General features: G+C 37.4%; 6 protein-coding genes, 1 long non-coding RNA gene and 1 pseudogene across 7 annotated transcripts; 6 read left to right on the top strand and 2 right to left on the bottom strand.

The window, feature by feature from the left end:
- Nucleotides 1-10: 10 nt before the first annotated feature.
- LOC100642519 (palmitoyltransferase ZDHHC3) lies at nt 11-2,743 on the top strand. The gene is made up of 7 exons (XM_020863551.2): nt 11-557; nt 695-842; nt 946-1,131; nt 1,201-1,337; nt 1,416-1,500; nt 1,571-1,783; nt 1,857-2,743. The coding sequence occupies exons 2-7, from the start codon at nt 762-764 to the stop codon at nt 2,016-2,018; spliced, it is 864 nt and encodes a 287-aa protein (XP_020719210.1). The 5' UTR covers nt 11-557; nt 695-761; the 3' UTR covers nt 2,019-2,743.
- A 54-nt stretch (nt 2,744-2,797) lies between these two features.
- Nucleotides 2,798-5,198, top strand: LOC100642638. Its single transcript, XM_003396745.4, has 3 exons — nt 2,798-3,041; nt 4,032-4,093; nt 4,263-5,198. Exons 2-3 carry the CDS (start codon nt 4,064-4,066, stop codon nt 4,524-4,526), a joined length of 294 nt encoding a protein of 97 aa, XP_003396793.2. The 5' UTR covers nt 2,798-3,041; nt 4,032-4,063; the 3' UTR covers nt 4,527-5,198.
- A 1,287-nt stretch (nt 5,199-6,485) lies between these two features.
- LOC100651040 lies at nt 6,486-8,943 on the top strand. Its single transcript, XM_003396484.4, has 3 exons — nt 6,486-6,567; nt 6,958-7,013; nt 7,164-8,943. Exons 1-3 carry the CDS (start codon nt 6,544-6,546, stop codon nt 8,854-8,856), a joined length of 1,773 nt encoding a protein of 590 aa, XP_003396532.2. The 5' UTR covers nt 6,486-6,543; the 3' UTR covers nt 8,857-8,943.
- A 147-nt stretch (nt 8,944-9,090) lies between these two features.
- On the bottom strand, nt 9,091-10,666 carry LOC100642882. The gene is made up of 3 exons (XR_132025.4): nt 10,524-10,666; nt 10,087-10,454; nt 9,091-10,017 (listed from the first exon to the last, which is right to left on the bottom strand). It is a non-coding gene; the product is annotated as an uncharacterized LOC100642882 (long non-coding RNA).
- A 625-nt stretch (nt 10,667-11,291) lies between these two features.
- On the top strand, nt 11,292-12,436 carry LOC125385479 (annotated as a pseudogene).
- Nucleotides 12,437-12,468: 32 nt separating this feature from the next.
- Nucleotides 12,469-14,366, top strand: LOC100642963. The gene is made up of 3 exons (XM_020863558.2): nt 12,469-12,803; nt 13,133-13,200; nt 13,376-14,366. The coding sequence occupies exons 1-3, from the start codon at nt 12,801-12,803 to the stop codon at nt 14,082-14,084; spliced, it is 780 nt and encodes a 259-aa protein (XP_020719217.1). The 5' UTR covers nt 12,469-12,800; the 3' UTR covers nt 14,085-14,366.
- A 3-nt stretch (nt 14,367-14,369) lies between these two features.
- On the bottom strand, nt 14,370-17,067 carry LOC105665939 (glycine-rich protein 5-like). The gene is made up of 3 exons (XM_012310532.3): nt 16,781-17,067; nt 16,201-16,262; nt 14,370-15,356 (listed from the first exon to the last, which is right to left on the bottom strand). Exons 1-3 carry the CDS (start codon nt 16,793-16,795, stop codon nt 14,942-14,944), a joined length of 492 nt encoding a protein of 163 aa, XP_012165922.1. The 5' UTR covers nt 16,796-17,067; the 3' UTR covers nt 14,370-14,941.
- Nucleotides 17,068-23,455: 6,388 nt separating this feature from the next.
- LOC105665971 lies at nt 23,456-27,374 on the top strand. Its single transcript, XM_048407002.1, has 2 exons — nt 23,456-24,473; nt 25,744-27,374. The coding sequence occupies exons 1-2, from the start codon at nt 24,163-24,165 to the stop codon at nt 26,465-26,467; spliced, it is 1,035 nt and encodes a 344-aa protein (XP_048262959.1). The 5' UTR covers nt 23,456-24,162; the 3' UTR covers nt 26,468-27,374.
- Nucleotides 27,375-27,553: the final 179 nt, after the last annotated feature.

The following is a 27,553-nucleotide window of genomic DNA, read 5'->3' on the forward strand; positions in this document are numbered from 1 at the left end:
GTCAAACTTGCAGTCGCGTGTAAGAATGCGGTAGACAACGTTCGAACCGGTAATATCTAGTATTATTTACATTCATTTTTTATTTCTTTTTAACATTCGTTATTGTCAATTGTATAAGACAATGGATTTAGGTTTCGATTATTTCCCTTAAAAACATCTGTTCGTTCGAATGTCAGGTGCGTGGTGCGTTCGTAATGCTGTTCAATGGCGAATAATCGGTGACGTTTAGAAATCAAGTTATCATAATCTACACGTGATAACATGTTCAAGTTCCGTTTTCAGTTCATTTACTTTGCACTGCGTTTAAATCGGTGTAAACATACGACAGTTGGATACTTGAGAGAACTTTTATATTAATAACATAATTATTTAGTAACGAATCTACTACTTAGACTAATTAAGAAAAAGCTGAGGACGAAAAAATCAATTTTGTTACTTCATATTCATCGTAAACACGTTAAATGTATCATAATGAAAAAAAATTGAAATAAAAGTTGATGCAAATCATCCGATTCTGGTGAATCTGTAAGAAGAAATCTGTGAATACTAGTTATGAGGTTAGATTCTATGTTATTTCCATGTTATTTAATAGTATAAATTTGTTTTAATGGATGATTGATTTCTCACAAATCACAAACAAAATACAATACGCCATATAAAATTTACTAATATTTGGGTTAATTTTTATTTCAAGCAAAGAACCATGGTTGAAATTTCTTCGTGTGATTAACAGTGAAAAATTTAGTAAATAGCAATAAATCATGGATTATGACTATATGTCTTTTCATAGAGAAAAGGATGTTCACAATAAATGTTATGGTGGAAGATTGTGGTGTATAAAAGTATGTACACACAAATATTTTATGGTATTAAATAATATGTAATTAAATAATTGAAATATTCTTTATGCATATTAAGTATTCTTTAATTGATTTTATGTTGTAGGATATATGTGGAATTATATGTGCAATTTTAACCTGGTTGTTAATAATTTATGCAGAGTTTGTAGTAATGGCAGTTATCCTTATTCCCACAATAAATACTTTATACTCTAGTTTAAACACTGCAATATTTCAGTCATTAACTTTCTTGGCTTTTGCATCTCATTTAAGGACAATGTTCACAGATCCAGTAAGACATGAAAACATGGAGCTAACATATTTGAAACATACTAGTAATATGGCTTAAACATATTTATAGGGTGCTGTTCTGAAAGGAAATGCTACCAAGGAAATGATTGAACAAATGGGATTTAGGGATGGACAAGTCATATTTAAGTGTCCTAAATGTTGTTCTATTAAGCCTGATAGAGCACATCATTGTTCTGTGTGCCAAAGGTAAATTTATAACATTTGTAATATCTTAGTTACGAATACATAGAAAAATGACAGATATTTTAAATATTTTATTTATAGATGTATTAGAAAAATGGACCATCATTGTCCATGGGTTAATAATTGTGTTGGGGAAAATAATCAAAAGTATTTTGTTCTTTTTACTGTAAGTCTTGCTATATAAATATGTAAAGTGATAACACGAAGCATCATCTGTATTATGTAATTTATTTTAGTTCTATATAGCAGCAATGTCATTGCATTCTTTATTGCTATGTATACAACAATTTACTACATGCATAAGACAAGAGTGGAAAGAATGTTCTACATTTAATCCACCTGCAACAGTGGTACTATTACTTTGCTTGGCATTTGAAGCCCTATTATTTGCCATTTTCACGGCTGTAATGTTAGGGACACAATTACAAGCAATTTGGAATGATGAAACTGTATGTACACGATAATTAAATAAAAAATTAATTGTAATTTTAAATTGATTACTTATTTATATCATTTTTATAGGGTATTGAGCAACTTAAAAAAGAAGAAGCCAGGTGGGTTCGTAATAGTAGATGGAAATCCATTCAAGCTGTCTTTGGAAGATTTTCGATTGCTTGGTTCTCACCCTTTACTTCTCCTCCAAAAGGAAAGACAAAGCAAGATTCTTATTTATATTCCGTATAACATGCATCCCAGGGATATTTAATATTTGTAAATGTAAAATAATTGTGATGCATCATGAATTCATGTACCAGCAAAGGAAATGTCTATAATCTTGTACTGTTATTTAACATTTTATTATTTCATTGCGACGATTTGTGAGAGATACTTAAACAAAACGAACATCCAACATATATATTATAATTAAAATTTGTAAACTTGTAAGCATATGATAAGATATGCTTCTTGTAAAGCTTCTTGTATTAAAACATTTTATTATTGATCGTAATAGCGACAGCGCCAAGTTACTTTTTATCCATCAATATCTACGCATAATACTGGGACTTGTTTATCGTACTAGCATAATTTATATCGTGAAAGTTAATATATATAAAACTATGTGCGATTGTGTATTATATGTGACGAGTAATATGCGGAACATGACATTAAGTTTATCATATCATGAGTTTTAAGCGATTCGAAGAGTTAATGGATCGACGTTTTGCACTGTTTTAGAGAATATATATTGCACATTGTGATAGTAACGTACTACTTACATTTATCAATAATTTATATGATATGATATGTAACAAAAAAGAAAAGGTTCTATAAGATAAATCTTATTTTTTTCGATTATAAGCATATTATAGTTTAATTACATTTTCTTATTCTTCGATACTGTATTTCTACGACGATACCTGATTTTTTTGTACAGTTTGTACAAATACAATTTCTTACGTCTACCAACACTGTTCTTGTTTGTCTTTATATAAATTATGCAGTTTCTTGTTCGTTATCTATTATTTTTTTCTCAGCACAAACTTTTTTTTATTTACGAAACCTATGTCCAACGCCAGTGGCGAAATCCAGGATTGCACGTTTTCCAATTCTGTCGGCTTCCGTTTCTGCAGGCCTCGAGGTTGCTCTTGGTCTTCAGGGTGGGGACGCTTGGCAGTGGCAAGGTCGTTAAATGTGTGCAGGTAGAGGAAACGTCTCTCTAAACTGTTGTGTGCAGAGCGGCTTTCACTTTTGCTACGACCACGTTCGGTAAGTTTCAACTATGAAAACTCGTAGTTTAGCAATCTTTTTATGATAAAGAACTTCTTACAGTAGACTTAATATCTCGACTTAAATTCAATATAGAATTTACGTTGCTGTTTCATCCTTTTCTTTCCTCGCGAGCGGTTTCAATCGTTACTGACTCACAGAAAAGTGAAAGTAGATTTTGCAATTACTTACACTTAGTTTAGTTGAATTAATGACGCGTTAAAGTTAATTAAGATCTAATTAAATTAATTATGAGTATTTTTATCCCTTTGATAACTTCCTGTATCGCGATTTTGTAAACGTCGAAATAGAAGAGTTCAATAAGTAAGTTAAATATATCTTTACTTTTAGTTATTAAGCATGCACTATAAACTCTTTTTAATCGTGTGTATAATAAAAGAAAACGGACAGATGTAATGAGAAAGAACATAAACCTGTTGCGTGTTCGTGAAATAAATGACGAATCAGTGCGTAGATCACAATTGGTTATTTTTTTTATCGATTACATACACTGATCGAAGGAAAGATAAGTAGAAAACACGTACCATTGCGAACAATCAGAAAACAATATCGTTTAGATATAAAGTATACGGTTACGTATGTTAATTCGATAGAAGTCGTGTAATCTTGTCATCGATGTAGTATCTGTGTTATTCACCTGGTACAAATTAATTGTATACTTTGATCTGTGTAAATATTTGGATTGATCAAGAATAGAACAGAATATATTGTCTCGAGGGAATGTCTCCCGTTGATTCAAGTATCGAATAAATAAATAAATTTGTGAGATCTTCGCAACTACAAAGTTTTCTAGGACATTAAAATATAACTCAGTTGGTTGCTTCGTATCGCGGCCGTGTCATTACAAATTATTTCAAATAACTTTAATTATATGATTTAGAGCTTTCGTATCTTTTATAGCGGCATAACTGCAATTTTATTCATTCGCTAGTTTTCACTTTATACCTAGAACATTCTTCGTCATTTCAGCGCTTTGGTCTACGTAGAATACAGATCGAAGTATGGCAGCAAACCTTCTTACCTTGTTCACGGTACGTACCTTTACTTCCACTATATATCAAAACATTTTAACAATTTATCTTATTATTTCCAATCACTTATTTTGAAGAGGACAAATTAGATGAACGAGTGTTTGTTAAGTTAACTTTATGTAATAGTTACTTACATATACTACAAAGTCTCGTCTATTTATGATTCCAGTGTTTTTCTCTTTTAATTTCTTTGGCGTTGAATGGGGTGGCTTACGATCCGAACGACAAATCGCTGAAGGATATTCTGTTACCGGAAGGACAGTTCGAGGCATTCTACTTGAAAGGGTCGCAGGAGGAAGAACAGAACGCCGTAAGGCCTCCGCATTTGCATGGCTCGTTTCATCAATACAAGAATCCCGCCCTAGTCAGCGCACCGAACAGCGCTGCGTACGGTTTTCGCTTCGATGGAAAGCGCCGTTTCAATTACAATTAAACGAATCTATCGAGATTTGCAATTGAATATAATGCCACGCACAGAGAATCTTCGCTGCGTTCGTAGCGTTCCGTGATATGACTCTATTATCTCTCTATTATCATTTAGTTGTATTATGCATTAGAGAGATGCTATTTATTCAATTGCAGCGACCAAGTTTCACGATTAGATCCCTCCTTCCTTTTTTTCTTTTTTCTTCAGGTATATATTACTTCATTATCGAAACCGTGAAAAAAGCTTAAGTCGTTTCGCAGTATGGCCATCGAAACTTTTACGGCTAATTGGGAAAAGTTTAACGATAAACTATCTGTGTGCGTAAGAAATATCATCAACATCGAAGTCAAATTCTTGGAATTACAGCTATACTTTCGATAATTGAAAATAAATTACTCTTAAATTGTATCATATAAAGAAACGACAATATGTATCAAATTCCGTGATCTACGACAATTTACTAAAATGTAGAACGCACGATTTAATTGGAAATAAAAAAAAAACAAACCCTCTGTACATCGCATTAAATTCAATTATGTACTTCGCAATTTTCCAGTTTTCCCTGTCATCGAGACGTTTTGCGGGACATTTCCCAGGGGACCTTCTTTTTTTTGTTTTATTAAAAACAAGAAATTCTCGGACGCGATCCACATTCATTTTCAACAATTCCTTATTATACCAGTTTTTACTGTCTGCCGAGCAATCATCTCGTCGGCGTATCTCTAATAAACCTTCTTAACAAGTAATTAACTATTTGTTTTTATCCTTCTCTGTTCGATTCACCATTCGTTATGGTTATGGTATTGCGATACAGGTATTTGTTTACTAGTTTCTTAGGACAGGTATGCTGCCGCTTTCATTTCTATCAATCGTCGTTTGAAACAGATATCTCGGGATGCGTGAGCGAGTACTTGAAAGTTTGGCTTTTTATCATCACCATTTCTAAATAACAGACGAATGGATACATTACTTAAATAGAAATACGCGCTTGCATTCGTTCGTGCAACTGAAAATATCTTAAACAGGGAAATTCACTTTCATTGAAATACTGCGTTTAGTAGTGGAATTTGAGAGAATGCAATGAAATTATTTGTAATTTATGAGCACACCGTCGCTTTATATATAAATGAAAAAGAAAACTAATTCATTATCGTCGTTAACTATAGTGCGTCTACTCGCGGTTCTTTCGCGAAAGATAATTCGCGCAGGCTGTTTTTCTAGATTTTTTCTAAAAACGATCTTTTGTATAAGAAACTTTGTCGAATAGAACCGTATGGTCTTTCGACCCAATAAGATTCTTTTTCTTTTATTATCAAATTTTTGTCATATCGGGAAGTTCTAACACGATTTCAAAGCTAGAAGAAAATTTCTGATCTTAACATTCCGTACTATCTTACCTTTTGTGAAACAGGGATTGTTTCGTTAATTTATTTTTTCGTTGTAATTATAAAATAGTACGTTCGATATTTTTCTCACAGAAATTACAAGGCGATTTCAAAACGATTTTTCATCTTAGCATTCCTGACGACTTTCTTCTTTATGGGACAGAGATCGTTCTTTCAATTTGTATTTTTCTTTTTTTCATAGGCAAATCCTCATCTCGCCACTTTATTTTTCACGAAACAGAGATCTTTCCCTATTTAATAAGATACACAAATTTAAAAGTAACCAAATCTAAATTTCGTAAACGCTTCGTGGCTCGAAAAATTTATTAATTATCATCGCGCGTGTCTTATGGTTGCAAAGTGGTAGCGTGTGATGCGCACCAATTCCTGGTGAGTCGGCACGAAACAGGTAGGATTCGTTGTACACTTGTATTTTTTTCTCGTTGTTTTTCTTTCATTCAAGAGAAAACCACTGGCTTTAATACCACGTACATACGCAAAACAATGTTGTCAGATCCAGTTTAGCGCTGCCGTACAAGCGGGTCCGGGGAAGCTTTAAAAGACGTTGCCGATGGACAGACGTCCCCATACTAGGATTGGTGAAGTGATCTAGTGGGACGTAGTATACCATCAGCGACATGAAGATCGCACGTGTGATTACGGTGAGTGGATCGATGCGCGCTATGTACAACATGAGGATGACGGTGCTGCGATTATTTCGATTTTTTTTAAAAGGAATCAATAAAAATACGATCAATGAAAAATTAGTGGAAGATAATAAAAAGTGAAAGAACGTTTTTTAACTTGGACAAAAATGATCTGTAATGTCATTGAGATTTACTTTGAATTCGTTTAACGATATTCGTGATGTGGTTGTGATATGATAGAGTGTACTACTTAAATATGCAAACTTCTTTTATCAATATCGTTTTGTGAACATAGTGTTTTATTTGCTTTTTTGTTCAAAAAAAAAAGAAAAGAAAAGAAAAGAAATTATTAATGACGAGAAGTATAAAGTTGACGGGTTTTTTATTTTATTTCCATGATTGCAGGTCTGCGTCGGATTGATATCGATGTTCCTCGATACAGAAGCCGTGCGTTCCAAAAGGTACGTTTTCTCTACGAATTGTATCATATATAATTGTATCGGAAGGGACCAAAGAAATACAAGCATACGAAGAAAAACAAGAAAGTAAAAGATAGGTATCAAAAGGAATTAAAAAAGATAATAACGTAGAGAATTTTATTTGAAATTTAGGCGACCGCAACCAAAGGATCATTTGCCGCAGTCCAAATACCAAAATGGCACCAACACCAACGAAATAACGTTCACTACCTCTCGACCAGAAGCTTCAAGACCAGAAACGGCCCGCGACCAACAAACGTTGCATACAAATATTCCCCTAGGTGCAAAGAAGAAGACAGTGACGGTTCGCACAGATCGTTCGAAGCCATCGCGATCGCGTGGTGTAAATCGATACAAAGCAAATCGACGTAGAAGGCAGCTTCAACATTCTGGAGCAAAATCCGGCGTTCATACGGGACGATCGTACGACGTCAAGGAGAACTATATCGAAAACCAGCAAATAGAAACTGTGCAAGGACCTGCGGAAGCTTTCGACGAAGGAGCAGTTCGCATCGAACCCGTATACAAGGTGACGAAGAATAAAAACATATTGGATTCGATCGTGGATGTAGTTAAAAAAATAGTCGATCCTCCAAAATCATTGGGTCCCCTCGTTGGACCGTTCAATTTCCCAGGAATAGGTGATAAGGTGTACATACGCCTTCTGGAACCATTAAATTCTAATCATCTGATGATACGATTGATAACCCATTTACCAGTTACAGAAATGGAGTCGACGTTTGATAAAAATATTCTTCCACCCACTGAAATAATAGAACACCCTGAGATCTCGATAATCAGTCACGAACCACTTCCCCTGTCTAAGGAAGGATTGATCGGCTCGTATGAGCATCATAGTGACGTTCATTCGATCTCTTCGGATAGTCTGTTGTCTTCTAGCGACAACGTTGTTCAAGTTTCAAAACCATCGAAAGCTCACGTTCAAAACATTGGACACACGAATGGTTACACTACAGGGAATCGCAACTTCAGGACGTATAAATTGAATTTCAAACATGGGAATGTACACGGTGTCCAGAAACTCGGACATCATAAAAGACACCCATCTTTGGTTTCACCGTCGAGGAACAATCATGTAAATTCTGTTTCTCCTTTTAAGCTATCTGATCAAGCAAATAAGACGCAAAGTAGTCAGCGAGCAACTGGTTTCCAAGGTTCGGTCGATCACGTGTACCCATACTATCCATCGCTAAACGAATCTAATAACGAACATTCGAAACTGCTGACCATCGATTTCCAGCAGTTGCAGAGTCCGATAAACGTTTCAGTCTCGGAGTACGCAACTTATAGTAATCCAACCACTTCGTACGACAGGTTTCCAAATGTCGAATCCTTCACGAGTCCGCGAATTCCAACTTCGATCAATCAAGAACGTCAATCGAAGAATAATTCTAAAGGGTCTACCGAAGATGGTCCGAAATATAGCATCGAGTTTGCAAGTAAGAACATGAGGTATCTCAATCTGGACGGAAGCGTGGAGCCCGCCATTAAGAATAGCAACGACGAAGGTTTCAAGCCAATGGAGCTGAGCCGTGTTCACTCGAAAGTACCCAGATCCGTCGATCCTCATTGGAAGGTTCGCAAGGGAATAAACGTACGACCGAGCGAAGCAATTGAATCATCGACGAGTAAAGCAAATCACGGAGGATTGCGAAAAAGAAGCGTCGCTAACGGTGACGCGTTTTTAGAGACGATTCGGAACTTAAACAACGATAGGATGAATTATTTAAATACACGGCCACGGCCAAGACCGCGAAGAGGTCGACGAAGCCGAGGTGTTGCTCGCAAGAATAAAGAGATATAAGAAGATAAATAATTCAGCGAGCAACGTGAAATCCGCGTCGAGAAACGGATCGATGGACAATTTGGAGTCGTTGCAGTTGCCCAGAATTTAACTGTTCTGGAGAAATTCGACGAACATGTGGAAAATCTGAGTTTAAGCATATCGTGATCGTTTCTAATTGATCTTTACCGCTTTTCTTTCAATTTGTTTATTTTATACTATATTCTGTGAACTGTAATTGCGTTGTCGAGGAAGGAAGAAAAAGCAGATATTTTATTATTTTCAATTTACATATGTACATTTGTTATGCTTCCTTTGGTCAAGTATACTAGGCTGATTTATGATACTCAAGTGTAACTCGAACGAATATATTTTTGTTTGATTAAAATGTTATCGAATAACTAATTTTTGATATTGTTTTGTATTTATTGAAACTCGTTAGTCTTAAGAAACTGCTGCACTGTTTCACATAATTGGCAAATCGTCTTTTTTTTCATAAATATACAGCACAGGATAGATATTAAGGTTGAATTATAAGATTTTTGTTGCTTGCTCCGATTTATTTGGAACGTGAAATTCCTGAAATATTGAACGCGATAAATTAACGTGCTCTGATTATTTTAAACAGTACATCCGTTTGGCAAGCAGAACTTATAAATAGGAAAACGTAGGAAAATTCAAACCAAAAGAAATGATCATTCTAAGAAATTTACGAGGCTATAAAATCGTACAAAAATCGTAATAATTCACACGTGTTTCACGCGTTATCCCTTATCCCGTAGTTCTTATCTTAATTTCCATCGTTGCGTTGATTATTTCACGAACAATTACACACTACATAAAAGTAAATATTCGGTTTTGTTTCTTTCACTTTCCATGTTACGAACAATTTTCACTTTTAATTGGCGAGCTGTACATGTAAATTAATTGGACGCGTTGAAAAGCTTTTCCAACAGTCTTAATAGCGTATTCTTTCACGGTGTAGCCACGGTTGCATTCAATTCAAATAATTTATGCGTGACCTGTTCGAAAGCGAGACTGTTTTTGCCTAATTCATGGTCATGCTGGAACGATGAATCGCTATCGTAGATTACTTAAAATCACTTTCTTCGTACGTTGATCCTCGATTATTTTATACAAATATTTCTTCGATATATCGTAATAATCTTTGTTCGCAAGAAGCTGGAAAAACGAAAGTAATGCATTAATTATCTAAGACACCTAATCGCTAGATCGGCACGCGATACACACCGTGATAGACGCTACGTCTGTGTCGTGACTCGTTACGTTCGAAAGCAAAGTCCAAAACGAGATAAGATTAATGTGCTTACGCAAAAATATCGCGAAAAACACTCGATTAAGTACGTTAATCGTTTAGCTCGTATACATAATTAATGCGATGACGCGCCGTTCTCGCGCGTTTCTCCATTCACGTCAAGCGTGTAATGTCTACATTTTCCTTCCTTTATGCACATTTTCAGTTTACCGTGTCCATTTATCCACGTCGTTCATCTATTTTCAAATATTTTGGAAGCAATCAAATTCCTCTCAATTAATGGAGAAATTTCGAAGCGTTAGGATCACGAAATGACGGTTCGTTTGAGAACGTAATAAAAATGCTATAAAAATATAACAGTTATTCAGGCTCGAGATAATTACAATTAATAACATTATATGTATGTTCTTACGTGTTTGCTTTCCATTCTTATTAACGATCTCTGCTTGTTAACTGGACGTGCGTGCAGTACGTATCGAACAGTTGATCCTCGGTTGGGTGCGGCCGGAGGAAGTGCAGTAGATTCCGCTGTTTCCTAGATGCGGTCAGTTCTTCCATCACTTCTGAGCGGTTAGAAACTCTCTGATCACCAGCAGAGGTTTTTTTGCTTGGAGACGAGTAGTTTATTTGGTTTCTTGGAAGCAATTATTGCCGCGTTTCGTGACGTGTGATTCTTCAGTGATTTGATATTTGAATAGAGACGTCAATAAGGTTCAAATGGTAATATAGTTGTTGCCTATCAATTTCTAGAAAAGAACGACTTTATCGCACCGTAATATTTTCTAGTAAAACAAGAAAATTATTATAATTGCTTTATCTGTAATTTTTTAATTAAATTACACTTCGTTGAAGATAATAATAGTGTCATACTGTAGTTTGTCACTCAGGTAAGTTTCTCCTAATTCACATCTTCTCATCCTCCAACATCCAATTAAAAAATCTTTTTTAAATTCAGACAAATTCTAATTTAATCGTTTCAATTACAAAGTGCGTGCAATAAGTTTGCCGACAAAACAACAGGGATAAAGTCTGTAATTAAAATTAATTTTAGTAAGAAATTGCAGCGATCATAGCTCATTCAATATAATTACAAGAATTTCATACACCATGATACATATCGCGTGCCAAACGCAGACCTGTTGATTCTTTGGAATAGCAACCAGTTACATGGCTGGCTCGCATGATAACAAGTGTAAACAGCGATGTCTTGTTTAGCGAAAAGCAAAGAAATGAAAAGATACACGTTAAAACACGATGGCTGGGATCCCTGCACGTTGGGCGGAGTTTCTCGCTACATTTTATGCTTCGACTGATTCGCCTCGCTAATTTCAGCTGCATGTATATAAACGTTAGATTTGTTACGATCACGAGCAGAAAGTGTTTGCTTCTCAAAGCGTCTTCGAAGCGAGCGGTGTAAAGCGACGAGTTTTCTCAGAATGAGAGCAAAGCTTTTGGTACGAAAAGACATCATTTTATTTTCGTAGTTTCTTTCTTTAAAGGAACCGAGCCACAAGTGACACCGATTAACTCTATCAAGTTCCATCGTTTAGTTTCAGAGAAGATAAGCACTGATCGTTTGTAAACTTTGGGAAATTCGTAAAAGATGAAATTAATTAATTTCACCGCTGAATGGTTTCGGTCAAGTTTCGATTCGCGAAGGATTTCATTTGTAAAATTTATATTCTTTTGTTTTAGTATGCCATTGCTTTACTGGTTTTGTTGGTGTTGCTGCAACAACCAGCTGAGTCGTGAGTATTTGAATTAACGTTATTGTATTAAGTGTAGTTATATCGACAGAATGCATACTAATTCTTTTATATTTTCGTGTAATAGGAAAAAGGTGATCATCCATATCCCCTATCGAATAAAGAACATAAAGCACACGCATACGATCTACAAAGTCGTGCCGCATTATCACGAAGATACGAAGGAGGATATAGAAGAAGACGATAAACATTATTAGAAATAAGCGGATAATATAATATATAATATAATACAAATAGATGTAAATTACAACCCAACGATTAGTTAATAGAGCCTACGAGTCATGTTCAAACAGTATTCTATGTATAACGAGTTTATTTAAATAACAAATGACTAGGTCTTTAACGAAGTTAAGCTGGGAACAAATTTTGTAAATTCCAACGTTAAAAGCTCGCAAATTTCTTTGTACACAATAAGAGAAAATATACAAAGAATTAGAAACTAAATATTCGAAGAAGATAAGGTCACTTTTTATGTCGACAAAGGAAAAATGTCGAAGAATTCATAATAGGATAAAGAATTTATGAAGAATCAATAAAGAAGTTTATTTCCAAAAACATATTTCTTTGCTATTTCTTTCATTAATGTATATCTTTCATAAATAACTAATAAATAAGGAAAAAGACGAATCACAGGCATCAGTGACCGCGTTTCTTAAGCAACAACGGATTACCGGCGCGGCAATGAACTTCCACGGTCACGTTTTTCCAGGGCGTGTCATTTGAAGCGGATTGGCAGACGGAGCATATCTCAACTAGACGGCGAAAGTGTTCGATGGTCCGTGAAATTTCGATGACAATTTTGCGGTTCCATTGTACTCGTTACGATAGAGGGTGGGATATAAAAGAGGAGCATTCTCTACGACGTCAAACGATGTTGAAACGTTGATCCTGACGTTCGACGCTTATCATCTTTGATAGAAATCATGGTAATAAAAGAATTAGTGATTACAGTGGTGTTGTATATAGAATCCTGTGCAAATATTTGGTGTTAGAATTTTGAAGATTTTTGACAAAATTACCGCCTAATTTTATAGTTCTGTAATTGCTTCTTTCTAATAACGTGTGACCGTCAAATGCTGTCATTCATTTTATTCTATATTCTATTTTTCAAATATATATATTCTATATTCTATATTCCAAATATCCTTTGTTTTAAATATTCTTCATTCTACAAAAGAAGATTTACATAATTTACATAACAGTACTGCTATTTTTACGTCTTAATAACATTATTCGCCGTTTCTTCTTTCTCCAGCAGATCTACAAATACCTATGCCTTCTTCTACTAAACCAAATCGCGATCTACGGAGTATCCTCCAAGCAGTAAGTAACTATGAAAACTGCAGCAAAAGATTTATTAAGATCGTTGAATGTTCGAGATCGAACAATCGCAGCGTCAGCGTACCCCGCTTTCTCTGACGAAAACGAGCGTCTGTTCACGAGGCTTGCACTCTCGTTTTCACAGCAGTCGCGCTCATTCCCTTTCGCTTATTTGCAGTGTACACCTGAAGATTCTCGTGCCAGATCTGATCAACCACCACACGCACACGAGGACCGTTCTCTTGCATGTTCACGTGCCAACGCCGAAGAAGCCGAAAACTCACAAGAATCACAGGACTCACCACGCGAGTTGGAGTTCGTGGAAGTACGGGCGTCATCACGATTTGAAGGACGAGCACGAGGAGGAACTTGACCACGAGAACCATCACAAGGATCACGAAGAGAAATTGAACGATAAATGGCCGAAGAATCACAAACGAGACAGACAAAAGTATTTTCCTGTGTACGACCATCACAAAGACTCTTATCATCCGCCGTCTTACGTGGAAGATAATGACTTGAAGGACCATGGTGAAGATACTTACGCGGTTCACGAGGATGTGAATGATATACCCCCAAATACCGAGACTCTTAGTTATAATTACGAAGAGGGATACAAAAAGGGTTTAGAAACGGTAACTGGACACGTTCGATCTGGTCAGATGCACAAGTTTCACGATGATCAACACGAAGAACAGGGTGATATCGAGACCGATGGGTTTAAAGAGGAGTTCGAAACCAAAACGGACGCTGGTAGATATTTGGTGGATGATGTAGAATACGAGAATACCAGGGATAAACGCGATCATCGTCGAAGATCTAGGAAAAGGATCCATAAAACACCGACGAATTCCAGTCGGGGAACGAAAAACGATAGTAAAACGTAGAACGTTGGAACGGTATTCTGTTAAATGTGCAGACGCATGTATGTGTAATGTGACTTTGTAGATACGTGGTTTCTGGATGTTTGTTGTAATTTCTGTTTGTAAGTTTTGGTCGTTGTATAGTTGTAATAAATAATAAGTAACACAGGAAATAAAAAGGTGGCGATGTTTCAGGTACACACGCAATTTAATTAACTTTCTCGCGACGTAACTATACATAGATCATTCGTGCCGCGGTAGACAATAGACAAAACAATATTACAAACAAATAAACGAGTAACAAATATTTACATTAACAGTACGAACGATGTGACAACAGATTAATGAGAGACTAGGACGAGAGGTAAGAGGCAGGGCGATAAAGTGTCGATCAGCATTCCCCGAAGAACACCAGTCAAGAAACAAAAATAACAGTAATAAAATATATAAAATCTCTCGGAAGAAATATCTATCTCTTCAGAACTATCTCCCTTAAACGTGAAGAGGTGAAAGTGTCGTGCGATGGGGGGATGCTTGATGGTTTTTTGAAGCGCGGTGACTCGATTTCTTCGATATTCCATAGTTTCTAACAGAAGCTTCTCAAAAACAGAAGCTCCTTTTCAAATCGAACGTATTCCACATTTTAGAAAATTATAAACACGTCACCAGTACCCGGTAACTGACTAAAGCTTAAAAAGACTTAGCAAATTGATTTTTCTCTTTTCTCAAATGAGATAAAATAAAAGAAAAGACACTCGTTTGGTATCCTAACCAAGTACCAAATAAAATAAAATTCGAGTCGAAAGCGCGTTTCGAACAACCAATCGATCTTTTGCAAAGAAAACTACCGTATTCCTCCCAAAATTAGCGCGAGCCACTGGTTAATGGCCGCCCCAGTCTTCGTGACCTCCACCACTGAGACCACCTCCTCCGTATCCACCTCCGAGACCTCCTCCATGGCCGCCACCGAATCCACCGCCACCGTATCCTCCGCCAATGTCGCCACCGCTATATTCGATGTGGCCACCACCTCCACCGCCTCCACCGCCGCCGCCGCTGCTGTATTCGATGTGGCCACCTCCGAAGTCACCACCACCGCCCAAATCGTGGCCGCCTCCGATATCACCACCGTAACCACCACCGCCGCCGTGACCTAAATCTATCGGATGACCCACGGTGTAGCCTAGAACTTCGTACTTGTCACCACCTCCACCGCCATGGTGGATGTGTTTCGTGATGGTGTGCGTATGATGGATCGTCTTGATCTTGTAGGGCACGTGAATTACCACATGGTCGCTGAAAATTTTAACAGAAATTTTCTACAGATTTCAACAGATTTTAACGAAAGCGGTGATGGTTTTCCATTCTTTGCGCTTAATAGTGGCTTCAAAAAAATTATTTGGCAGTATCGTTTAAATGACTAATATTTATATTCTTTCAGTAGAAATGGTGGATCTTTATGGAAAGCGACGTCGGTTTCCAATTTCTTGATCCTGGTGGTTCCAGGAAGATTCTTTAAACTGATGGTTAAAGCGATGTTATTAAAAGTCCATTAAGGAGAATTTCAGAGTCTGCTCGTGTCATGGAATCAAGAAAATGGTTAGTTTCTACAAACTAGTCCGAGTGATTCGGTAAAAATAAACGGTTCCAGTACGACGAACATCACGGACGCGTTCATTCTTTGTCTTTGTTATTCCGAATTAAAATCATTTAGCAAAGTCAAATGTAATATACGTTTTAATCAGTTATACCGTAATTTTACATAAATAAGTAAATATCAAAATATTTGTTCAGAAACTAGCTACTATTCAATTAGTCTCAGTCGTAGACTGCTAATTCGAATGTCGCCTCGATACGGACGATTATGCGTGTAATAGCTCGGAAACATCGACTTCCTGAGTCGTTCAATGGGGAAGAATGAATTCGTTCGACCAGTCTCCTTTACGTTCGATAATTCTCGAGGAAAATTGACCGTCGATAAGCAAAGAACCGTGGAGAAAGTCGATACGCGTGGGTCGAGTCACGGTTCGTTAAACGTATTCCAATTTATAGTGATTTACAGACGCATGTATTTCCGCGTGATTATAGAACGATCTAATATTCGTGTACGTTATTTTCTACAGGGATAAAGCAAACTTACTGTCCACCGTGCTGTCCTCCTGCTGAAGCCAAGTGGAGCAACGAGGCAACCACAAAGACGGCCTGCAAAAAAAGGCAATTCAATTAGTACCGGAGTCTTAGAATGCTACTGCAAACATGCAAAGTTTTCAAGAGTTTCGAAATCAAGAGAAATTTCAGTGAATTCAGGTTGTTGTAAACGTCTTTCTGCAGTGTTACTATATGAAATGACGATATTTGCATATAGAAACTCGATTGCGTGAAATTTGTCTAAAGTGATCTGGTAATTTCCAATGTGTCAAGTTGTCGGAACTTCTAATTGACAATTATAACAGGAATTCTTTCAAACTGAACTGGATACTATCGGGAAAATTTTCTCGCTTGTCTATCGATAATATTAAGAAGATATTTTCTCCGATGCAACGTGAGTGTATCAAAATGCAAGATTAACAATCGATAACATTGACCATGAAAGCCATTATTATGCATATGTGGATAATTCAGAAAAGCTTAGTCAAAAAGTACTATCCGTCACTATCCAAATCGAAAAAAGGGCACAAAATTCTAACGATACTGAAGATCCACCCTACGGGTGAACTTACCGCGAGCTTGATCATCGTGTTGCGCCCTCGAACACCTGTTTCGTTTGTTTAACCGTAAAATAATCAGCTCTGGAGTATAAGCAGAGGAAGAAGTATCAAGTAGACAACGCTCGACGAAGGCTACAGGAGCCAACTACCGGTTCCTTCCTCGCGATACAGTTGGCGGTTTCAACCGCGGTTTTGATCTGCTGTTGGTCGTGCACACGCTCGCCGCTTTTATACATGTACGTGATTGGAGTTGGATAAGAATGAAAGGGAATCTTTCGCAGCCGTAAAGCCGGTGCACGTGAAAGGTGCCGGCTAATAGAGAAGCCGTGGCAAAAAGCGGAGGACCAGAGCAGCCCCTCCACCTGCTAGCTTACCCTTCACCTCGATCTCATCGTTTTGTTCGTTTCCTCTTTTTCATAGTAGAGTTACACGTTCCGATCCGTTCCGATCTGTTCCAATCTGCTCCTCTCCTCTCTTCTCCTCGCTCTCTTCTTCTCTATCGCCACCGTTATATTCTTGTTCTGTGGTCTTTTTAATGAAAGCTGGACTTGGCCGGGTGAACGGCCAAGATCAAGATCAGCGTCGTAATACGAGGTGGGTGCTCTCGCGGTTCGTTTCACTCGTCTCTGGCGTCTGGGAACGACGATATCGACGCCTAGGACGATGTTTCTGTTTGTCACTTTTTACACGCAGTTGCTATTAGACACAATCGTGAGCAGTGGTTACGGATGGTCACGATCAGACGGACGCGCGATTTGGGTTACGCGAGAAATGTTTTTTCGACGTTTTCCAACATTCTGTAGATATCGTTTTTTTGACTTCTTTTTGAATTGAATAACCTTTCCTTTTTTCAATGTTAGTTTGTGGGATTTTGATGGAGCTTTTGGTAAAGTTTGGAGAAGTTTTCTAGACGAGCTTCGACTGAACTTTGGGTTGCAGTTTGTCGGGTTTCGCTTAGGCGGACTGAAAATCACAGCGATGTAAGTGAAGATTTTTAGAATTTGATTTCAATCACGTATTTTAACTTTTAAACCTATCATTTCTTTAGTTTCGTTGCATATAACGTGATATTATATAATCGAAAGAATCGAAAGCTTTGAATTCCGAAAGGATCTATGTCCTAGAATTTGAAGCTTCTTTTTTCGTTTCTTTCGTTTTTTCCAAATTTCGAAGTATTCGAGTTTAGAAGTCGATTTGATAGGTACATCTGTAGTAAAGGTATAGCCACGTGTAGTGAACGTATTGAACAATGCTGCAGGAAACATCATCGCGTCATCAAAGTGAAACCTGCTTATTGATTTCGTTTTTAACAGATCGAAGGAACGCTGGGTCAGCGAACTATCCGTCGTCACAATGCAACTGCCTACGATAATCTTTGCTCGTTACGGTCACCGTTTCACTCACTGTTGTTCAAGATCGTCTTGAAAGCATCGTCCTATCTCCAGATATCAGTTTGCAATTAATTGTATTTGCAATTAACAACCTAGCTACGTGTCAGTTGTATCAAATTGTATCAAGCTTTCGAAAGTTGGATTAAAGAGCAATACTTCAACGATTCCGTAGGATCGTTAGGTTTTTGACGTCAGATTTATTCTTTGTTTAATCTTATTCTATAGAGCAGTTTAATGCAGTTAATTAGCAGTTTAATTAACGTCAGACCAGACTTCACTTAGACGATACTTTCTATGTATTTGCATAATAAGAATCAAACCTAAAGCTCACACGTTTAATGTCAAACATTCGAGTGTTCTGCGTTTGGCGAAATAAGATGCTAGCGTTTAGCGTTTCATTTAATGTTGAATTTTCATAGACGACTCTTTGGCCGGTAGAACGACTAATGAAAGACGTCCGATTCTTTCCCGTTCTTTATCTTCCTGTCAACGTATAAAACGCGGCGCGTGTTCAAGAACACATTGCGTGGCTTAGCTGGTTAAGTTGATGAGAGACGTGTCATCGTAAATTATCGAGTAGGAGCTGTGACGCCTTTCGAAATATTACGTGTACACGTCTCGTGTCATAGTATTATTACGGTGGCAATTTAGCTGGTATTCGTTGTAATATATTGTAAACTTGATCTTAAACTTGATCCTGTGCCGAGGTGATGTCTATCGCGTGAATAAGTTTGAGGCAAGAATGTACAGCTAGCGTAACTAATATAGCGAGCTCGTATAGACAGCATGAACCTCTATTAAATTCTAACTGGCACTTAAATTTGTTCATTTTTAAATTCGACAATTCGGTTAACGAAACAAATTATTTATTAATCAATGTCTAACGATATACAGAATCTCTCATTAAATTTGAATTGCTTAAATGTACTGCCAATCTACTACCAATAATTCTCTTCCATCATTTCAAGAATTCGATAGAATTCTATCTATCGACAATGTGATCTAAACTAAAATCTATATTGTATACTGAGATTGAAAGGTAAATGCATTGTAGACAGGAGAAAAGAATCTCCTTCCCCGAACTACTCGTGATTTCTATTCTCTGCGATGGCATCGTTTCACCAGAATCGAGGTGTACCCTTTCACGAAACCGATCCGTTCAATCGTCCAAGAGGATCCAGAGGGAAGATCCATAGAAATCGTGGCCGTAAGACGATCCATCGTTCTAGGATCGTGTGTACCATACGCCAGACTATAGGAGAAAGGGAAACCGATCGCCTCGCCTTGTAAAACGTCCATACTCGGCTGGACCGAATTGCGCGTGCATTCCAACGATAGACCGGGCGAAAACAAAAACGAGCAACGCGTTACCCTTTTTTAACGCGGATCGCGAAACCGTGACAGTGAACTCTCTACTCGAGGAATTTCATTCTAGCCAGGTGAGTTAGGCATGGGCGTGAATATGGGTCCGATACGATCGGTGATATCTTGATGGCTGACGAAAATTTTACAAATGACGAAGGATGGTGGAAAATAGTGTTCAGTGATTTCAGGGTACAGGGGTTTGTTTATGAAGCATTGGCAACAAAATCGTAATTTTTTGTTTGTTTGCATGGGAAGTTTCAATATAGTTTTCGACTATAGTTTTCGTCTTTAGTTGACTATGACCATAGTTACTATTGTATTATACAATGTAAAGTTGTTCGTTTTAAGTAGCTTCTGTGTCAGAAAAACAGAGAAAGTGCGAAGTGCAATTTGAGAACTCCGTGAACAGAATAATAATAAATAATGATAGTATAAAGAAGAAAATTATAGCGGTACAAGGAATGATCACGAACCGAAATCCACAAAATGGTTTTCCGATCAAACGATTACTCAATCTTTACTCGGATTCCTTTTTTCGTTTCCTCTTTATAAATAGTCAAGTATATTAAGAACCAGCGTGCAAGTTGCAGACCTTCGGATTTTAATAAACGATCAATTAACAATCAACGACAAGCTAGAACAATTTATGCTCGATTATTTTATACAAGTTTCGAAAATGAAAAGCCTGCGAATCAAGTAGAGCATTGTAAGAAAGCCAATTTTCATATAAATATCAATATCAAACAAAATAGACACCCTAAATCTTGCTACCAGTAACTAAGAAATAAAAGGGAAATATTTTACAAGGAAATTACCACGCAATCGGTAGGTAATTTAGAATTAAAAATCTACCAATTATATGCCAATTGTCCAGTGACAAAACTTCCTACAGTGTTTCACAGAGTTTAGATTCTACTCTATTCACAATTTCCTTGTTTCCTCCCTGTTCCGTTTTTCTTGACGTAATAAACCGTAATTAAGCATAAAATTCGAGCGAAACCTCCAAGTAATAATACGCTTGTCGTACCACACCGTGTGAAACCAGGAAGTTTTTCCCCCTCTGACTCACAGTGAGCTCTTTAAGCAGCGTTATTACTTTTATTGGATTTCTAATAACTCTGTCCGAGTCGATCGTTCGTCGAGACCGATAGAAAGCGATAGTGTCGGCCTCGAGGACCTTGATCTTCGTTCGATCGTTAAGCGGTCATCCGCGAAGCGATAAGATATTTCGTCCGATGGAATTCGCCAAGATCGATCGCAATTTCGCGTTCCACGTTACCACGATCCTCGCGGTATTTGTGGAAGGATCGCGTCTGTATTTGTAGGTATGTATATTTTATAGCGCAACGATTTCTTAGATTTCTTAGATTTCTCTGTTGCAAACAGCGTTACTCTCACCGCGAAATTTGTATCTAGCTATGGAGTAACTTTGGAACGAAGAATTCTAGCGGATGATTCTCCACTTTCGTGCTTGTTAAATTGCGATCGCATACCATCAAATGCAATTTATTTTCTTCTTCTTTGTATTTTTATAATTGAAGTCGTTGAACTCGTAAGGCGAATAGTGTCGTTAGATTGGTTTAATATAAGCGCGGAAGAAAGTTTTCTTTTCTTTATAAATTCTTCGAGCGCCCTTCGAGTGATCCGAAAAGTAAGATTCCATGGAATAGAATTTCTTTTCACGCTGAATTTTTGCTTTTGTTTTAATTTGCTCAAGTGAAAATGAAGTAATAAACATTGCGAAATCTTGCAATCAGACTTTCAGTATTTATTATCGAGATTTTACCCAAGCTCGGAATAGTCGTGTTAGAAGAACGTCGTGGGGGATGATTAGAAAGCGATCGTTACAGCTCCTAAACGGAGATTACTTATCCGTAAGATTTCACTGTTACCGCATTATCTACGAATGATAAGCACGCGTAAATCTTGTTATACACTTTTTCAAACTTTAGTTATATCTAACAGATGTTGACTAATTGTCAAGAATTATTTTCCATCATCTTTCACTCTCAGCGAATTTGTTTTTGAATTTCATAGTGGATATAATGGAACACAGTATGAACTAGATTACAAGTTGATACACGTTTTTCCTTGTGAAACATATGATCATGATTTCATCGATTTTTCAAGATGGTTGGAAATGTTTGATCGAAAAACGACCATCTACGAGACTGAACTTTCAACGTGATCGCTTTCACTCGTTTATCTATTTTCCTGTTAAATATAACTGAAAAGTCTTGTGTAAATTTCGAAAATTTGAGTGAAATAAATAATTGGGAAAAGAAAGACGTGTGTTTTTTCTTAAAAGCCTGAAAGTAACAAAGCTGGAAGGTATATAATGCGATATAAAAAGGAAAATAAATTAAGTGAAAAGCTTTCTAATGGAGACGCGAAGGATGGAACGCACGAGGGACTGATGATGATATTTCATCCATCACGAGTCAGTGTCGCACGCTCTGCGAACGTAACTGATTTCTTTTTTTATTCTCTTCGCTTTGACTAGCATAGGGATGAACTACTTTAATATATCGTCTAAAGTGCGAGGACGAGCGTCCTCCGTTTGAAACACGATAGGGATATCGAACGTACACGACGAGTACAGTTTCACAATGGAATTTGAGTAATTCGAGAAACTTTATTCTCAAACAAATTTTAATCAAACTAGTAGCAATGGAGAAAAGAAAGTTCAAGGTATATGTGATTCAAAAAGCATCATAATTTTATAAGATAAAATATCAATTCTATAGCGTCAAATGTACTAATAAAATAAAAGTGCCAATGCTAAACTTTCTTTTGCCTATCACTGTAAATACAAAAGTTCAAGGCTATCCAGCTAACCTAATCCAAGCTTCCCACGATCCTATACCCACGTTTCCCTCGCCACGACCCTGAATCAACAGACGTATTCTCACATTCGCTCCGCAAGTGCGTGTTATTCTCGAAAATGTGGAACGACGGTCTCGTTCTTGTTGGTCGCGTTTTGGAAAGCACGTCGGTATCGATGGGGCGCGGTCGCATGACTTAACACTCGTGGAGTCGCGTTTTACTCGCGTCTTAGGACACGGTGCGCCGGGTGAACGCCTAGGAGAGAAGAAAGTGTCGATTTCCCCCGAAAGAAAAATACCCCCTCGTCGGCGTGCTCGACTGTCCGTTTCGTATCGGCACGCCAAGTCTCGGCTACCCAATCCGTTTTCATCCTCGCGGAGATTCCACAGCTGGACGCGCGATCTCTTTCCAGGGCTGGAGCTAGTCGGTGGGAGGCGGCCGCGAGTCCACCGGCGATTATGCTCTTTTTATCTTGTATAAAAGAGAACAGTCCTGGACGGACCTCCCGCAATTTGTCCGCACCGGTTGGAGCATACGGAGCACATCGTTTGTATTTCGATTAGTTGCAAGATAACTACGCGGACACTTTACACGTCGTTGTACCCTCGAGTTCGGATTTATTATCGATACGACCACGAGTTTGAGGTTTTTGTTTGATTCGGCAGGTTTTCTCAGGAAACTTGCAACATGAAGTATTCGGTAAGTGGATCTTGATTATTGGTGATTTAATTAACAGAATCAATTTGGCATAAGGTATGAGGAAAGGTTGAAGTAATATTTAGAATGGTAAGGGGTGGTTTGCGAAGGTTGGTTTTGTTTTGTTAGGTTGTGTTAGATAGTTACAATTTCAGTCTTTCTAGTCTGAAGTTTCAATAGGAATGAGATCTCTGTATTTCGCCAGTATATTTGTACTGCTTTTGTAGTGTTTGTCTTTATTCATATTTCAGTATTATAGATCTTTTTAATTTCTCGGTAAAAAGTGGGCTAAGTATTTTTTTTTTTTGTCTTTAAGAATACAAATTAAAGTGATGAATGGCTCATCTCCTCCCAAAAATTATCTGATTACCGTACCTTCAATTGCGAATCGCTATATTCATCAGGATTAAATATTTGGATTTTGAAAGTTTGAACTTCTCCAGTTTTCATGATTTATGTAGAATTAAGTAATTTTAGATTGTGGCTAAGTAGTACAAATAGAATATTTAGTACTATAGAAGAGATTGATTTTAGATTGGCTCCGATGTAGGTTAAAACATCAATCAAGATCAACACACGCCTCCGTACTTTTACATGGAAACTTTTAGTTCTTATTACACGCTCCGCTATCTTTGCGTCGTAAGTCGCATGATCGAGCACATTAGTTGTTGCTTATCCATAGAACAGCGATTAATTTTTCTTAAACGCGTCTTGTTAAAAATTTCTGTTCGAACAATCCTATTTCTACTCTTAAATTCTACCCTGTAATCGAAAATATTTTTTGCAAAACTTTAGCATCATTGTATTTTGTACTATGTATACGCAACAAATCTTTATGTTCAATAAAATCAACTCGTTCAATCCATTAATCTTCGATCTATGTTTACTACAGGCTTTCTGCATTCTCGTGCTGACAATCAGCGAGCCTCTACTCGTCCAGTCTGCGTAAGTATTCCCGTGACTAAAGTATAACTCTCGTTACCAGACCGTGTCGAGCTCGAACTCTTTATAGCACGACATAACTTACAAACCTTCCCGCAGACCATAATTATTAGAGCGCGGATTTTTACATATTTTATTAAATATTTTTCGTTTCACAGCAACAGGGTGTTGCTGATGATTCCACAGCAAACCAGGCGCATGGGACCACCACCGTGGCAATCTTCTTTACCGCGTCCCAGAAAATCGTACGCCAGCGAAGTTCATTATCACAAGTATCATGGTCCTCCCGTACACTATCACTCGAAGAAATCTGTGTATGGAAGTTCACCGTTTCCTCATGGAGGGGATGACTTCGATCAAGGTTACGAACATGTGAACCACGTGAACATTCCTCATGGCAAGGGCATCAGTCATGCAGTGTCGTACGGAAAGGGTTACATCCCTTACGATCAGATTAAGGGTAGCGTCTCGTTTAGTCGTGAAAGGTGAGAACGCTGTATTTAAGGATAGGACAGGATTTCATTTCGCATCCTTCTTTCATATGCTTATTTATCTATTCATGTATTCATTCATTTATTTATTTATTTCTTCGTTTCAACGATGGGGATTCGTTTATCGAGAAATATAAGTACGTGATATGGAAAAGAAGAAGATAAAGTTAATAATAATAGTAAGACTGAAACACGTTGAAGGTAATAGAATTATAAAAATTGTAAAGATGTGTTACCGAGTATTTGCAGAAAGGTATTTATGATCCATGTTGCGAATCCATATTCACTTGTTCGTATCATTTAACGTTATGGTTCGAGCGCAGAGAAAGAGGCGTTGCCAGGAAAGGAGCGCCCTAGTTTCTAGAATTCTTTCACAAAAGGCCAGACGAATAAAGAGATATATATGTCAAATATACATAGCTAATTTGTGGTTTCTGATTAATTTGCATTCTACAGTAATAAATTAACTGAAGAGTAGTGTTGCAACTAATTGGATTATAATAAAATTATGAATTAATCGTGACTTATTGACATCTAGATATCAAAACATAGGATAAATCAGTTTCAAGTTTGAATTCTCAGTAAAATAGATGGTACCGCCCGATCGTGCCTGACTACTGGCGGTACATTCTACTGCGGCCAGTAGAACAGCATTCACAATATCAGGCCAACCGTTTCATTTACTCTATTACTACTTGCAGAATTAAATGCAATATATATTCACGGATGAAAGTTAATTGCAATATAAAAATTGCATTTTAGAGGATTCTATAATATTCATAAGAAACAGTATTTTATTTTCTGTATCTATAAAATATTCAGATTACGAAAGGTCAGTTCTTCCAGGAACAACTTTGCTATTTTTGAAAACAGTGCTAGTGCGTTTGTCATCTTATTTCGCGCGAATCCGAATTAAATATTCCACAACGATTTATCAAGGATACCTGTAGCTGTTTCGATAAATACCTGTCACCGTTGTTTTCTAAGCTTCTACACGAAAATTCAATAGAGTTTCGATAAAGATAAAAATAGATGACTTTCTTGTGTTTTTTTTCTAAACAATCATTGCCTCTACAGTTACACGACTGGAATTGACCGAACATCGTTAAACAATTACGCATTCTTTCACGCACTTTCACTGGTCACACGCACTCTATCTACTTACCACAAATCATTCGAAAGCAGAACAGCGTTTAACTGCCTTCGACGTTCCTAACACCGTTGCTATTTCACTGGCATTCTTTAACCATTACACTCACCGCAGGAATCCAAGCTCCCAAGAGCACAAATACACGTCAGAATCGGAATATTCATCGCCACCGTTCTCCTCATCCGACGCTCAGCATTCACCTTCGTCGTATGAGTCTCCGCAGCCAGAGACCTTCTTCCCAGATGCAGAGACAGCCTTGAACTACAACGAGAGGCAAAGCGACCGCAAGAGACTCTACTCTTCGAGATCCATCGAGAAGGACCTCGTTACGAACAATCCAATCGACCTCGGCGCCGCCACGAATAAGGATCAGATACTCCTGCTCCAGCAGAAGGCTACCGATCTCTACAAGAACATCGTTTCTCAGCCGCAAGGTGGCGTCCTGTTACCAGCTGGCATTCCATCGGCCACTATCGGTGGCAGCAAAGAGGGAATCGTGTTGAGAGATACAATAGCTTTAGGCGAATATCAACAAAAGCTCCAAGAGATGACCAAATCCTGGCCACAGTTTTTATCTAACGCGGCTACAACTTTGGGAAACAGTTATCAAAACCAACAGGTTAGCGCGAGTTACTCGACGGGTGGCTCTACAACTCCTGGTTTTAGTGGCTGGTCAGTGAATTTTGCTCAGCCGAAGCAAGGTTACGACGTTAAGGAGGACACTATGGAACCGCCGGTTGATTTTAGGAATATGCCTATTCAGAGTTCGCCTTATCATACGTTCCCTGTTCCGATGAACGTGGTGCTTCCGGCGCCCACGCAGGCGGTTCATGGTTAGATAGATTAGGGTTATTTCGTTAATTTAGTTATTTTTACGGGTATTGTTGGTGGAAGAGATACAGCGAGATGATGAGATCGGTTTCGCGTTAAAGTTTGTAGGTTTCGATGAAAATTGGTAATTTGATCCAAAATGTATTGGAAGGGATAAAGAATTTGAGACCACGTTTAGGATTGTACAATGTTTGTTCAATTATCTCTTTCATTGTATTATATATTCAAAGAATTTTGAATAATTTAGAACTTGGAAGGCAAATTCCAGGGATACATAATTCGTTACTCTCTAAATCACAATGGAGGAAGAATGCGGGAACAATGTGCGTAGAGGATGAACTTGGGCATCTCGCTTCATCGTTTTCACTAAGTATAATACAATGACATGCATGGAGGACGAATGCACGGACCCATGTGCAATTAGGTTACGACGTGCGGAGGATACGAAGAAATGTTGAAATTCTGTGAAATGATTCTCTTGATTTCAGTTTTGCAGGAATTTTACAAGATCGTCGTGGCATTTGAACTGCATCGGATACCGAGGAGATTAGGTTCACTGACCAGAAAATGTCTCGAGAGTTGTAATTGTCAATGTGTATCTTTATACTTCGATCTGTGGATGTTTAAGGAAATTTAATAATTTATTTGTTATAAATGTGAATGTCTAAATTTGTTAATGATTTCGAATATAATAGCACGGATAAATGAAATGCAAGAAAGTTCGCAACTTGTATCGTAGCGTAATTCTCGTATGGCTTCTAATATGTTCCTCGAACATCGGTGAAAGTAAATCTTTCTTTTATTCGCTTCATCTGGAAAGTTGCTCGAAAATTACAAGTTACATTCTGTATCTTTTGTAGCAGACATATACTTGAATGACGAATCGTTTGAATTGTACATATTGGAGGGCATGGAATGACAACGATTTTATGCTCTTAGCGTTAGAATTAATATTATTACATAGCTTAGAATTATTATAATTTTATTATTTTATTATTTTATTATTAGCATCTCTTTTAGCGTTTAGATACTCGACATTTGACATCATTAAATCGATTCACGAACAACAATAACTTGTGAACAACGATTCTTC

Source organism: Bombus terrestris, chromosome 7 (genome assembly GCF_910591885.1).
Source record: "Bombus terrestris chromosome 7, iyBomTerr1.2, whole genome shotgun sequence".
NCBI lineage: Eukaryota > Metazoa > Arthropoda > Insecta > Hymenoptera > Apidae > Bombus > Bombus terrestris.

Excerpts from the sequence above, each read along its gene's own strand:
- LOC100642638 (XM_003396745.4), top strand. The coding sequence starts at position 4,064 with ATGGCAGCAAACCTTCTTACCTTGTTCACG. Across the intron at positions 4,094-4,262 it reads ACCTTCTTACCTTGTTCACG|TGTTTTTCTCTTTTAATTTC; the intron begins GTACGTACCTTT and ends TTATGATTCCAG.
- LOC100651040 (XM_003396484.4), top strand. The coding sequence starts at position 6,544 with ATGAAGATCGCACGTGTGATTACG. Across the intron at positions 6,568-6,957 it reads AGATCGCACGTGTGATTACG|GTCTGCGTCGGATTGATATC; the intron begins GTGAGTGGATCG and ends CCATGATTGCAG. Across the intron at positions 7,014-7,163 it reads GAAGCCGTGCGTTCCAAAAG|GCGACCGCAACCAAAGGATC; the intron begins GTACGTTTTCTC and ends TTTGAAATTTAG.
- LOC100642519 (XM_020863551.2), top strand. The coding sequence starts at position 762 with ATGGATTATGACTATATGTCTTTTCATAGAGAAAAGGATGTTCACAAT. Across the intron at positions 843-945 it reads GAAGATTGTGGTGTATAAAA|GATATATGTGGAATTATATG; the intron begins GTATGTACACAC and ends TTTATGTTGTAG. Across the intron at positions 1,338-1,415 it reads CATTGTTCTGTGTGCCAAAG|ATGTATTAGAAAAATGGACC; the intron begins GTAAATTTATAA and ends TTTTATTTATAG.
- LOC105665971 (XM_048407002.1), top strand. The coding sequence starts at position 24,163 with ATGATTCCACAGCAAACCAGGCGCATGGGACCACCACCGTGGCAATCT. Across the intron at positions 24,474-25,743 it reads GTCTCGTTTAGTCGTGAAAG|GAATCCAAGCTCCCAAGAGC; the intron begins GTGAGAACGCTG and ends CACTCACCGCAG.
- LOC105665939 (XM_012310532.3), bottom strand. Across the intron at positions 15,357-16,200 it reads GGAGGACAGCACGGTGGACA|CGACCATGTGGTAATTCACG; the intron begins GTAAGTTTGCTT and ends TAAAATTTTCAG.
- LOC100642963 (XM_020863558.2), top strand. Across the intron at positions 13,201-13,375 it reads TACGGAGTATCCTCCAAGCA|TGTACACCTGAAGATTCTCG; the intron begins GTAAGTAACTAT and ends GCTTATTTGCAG.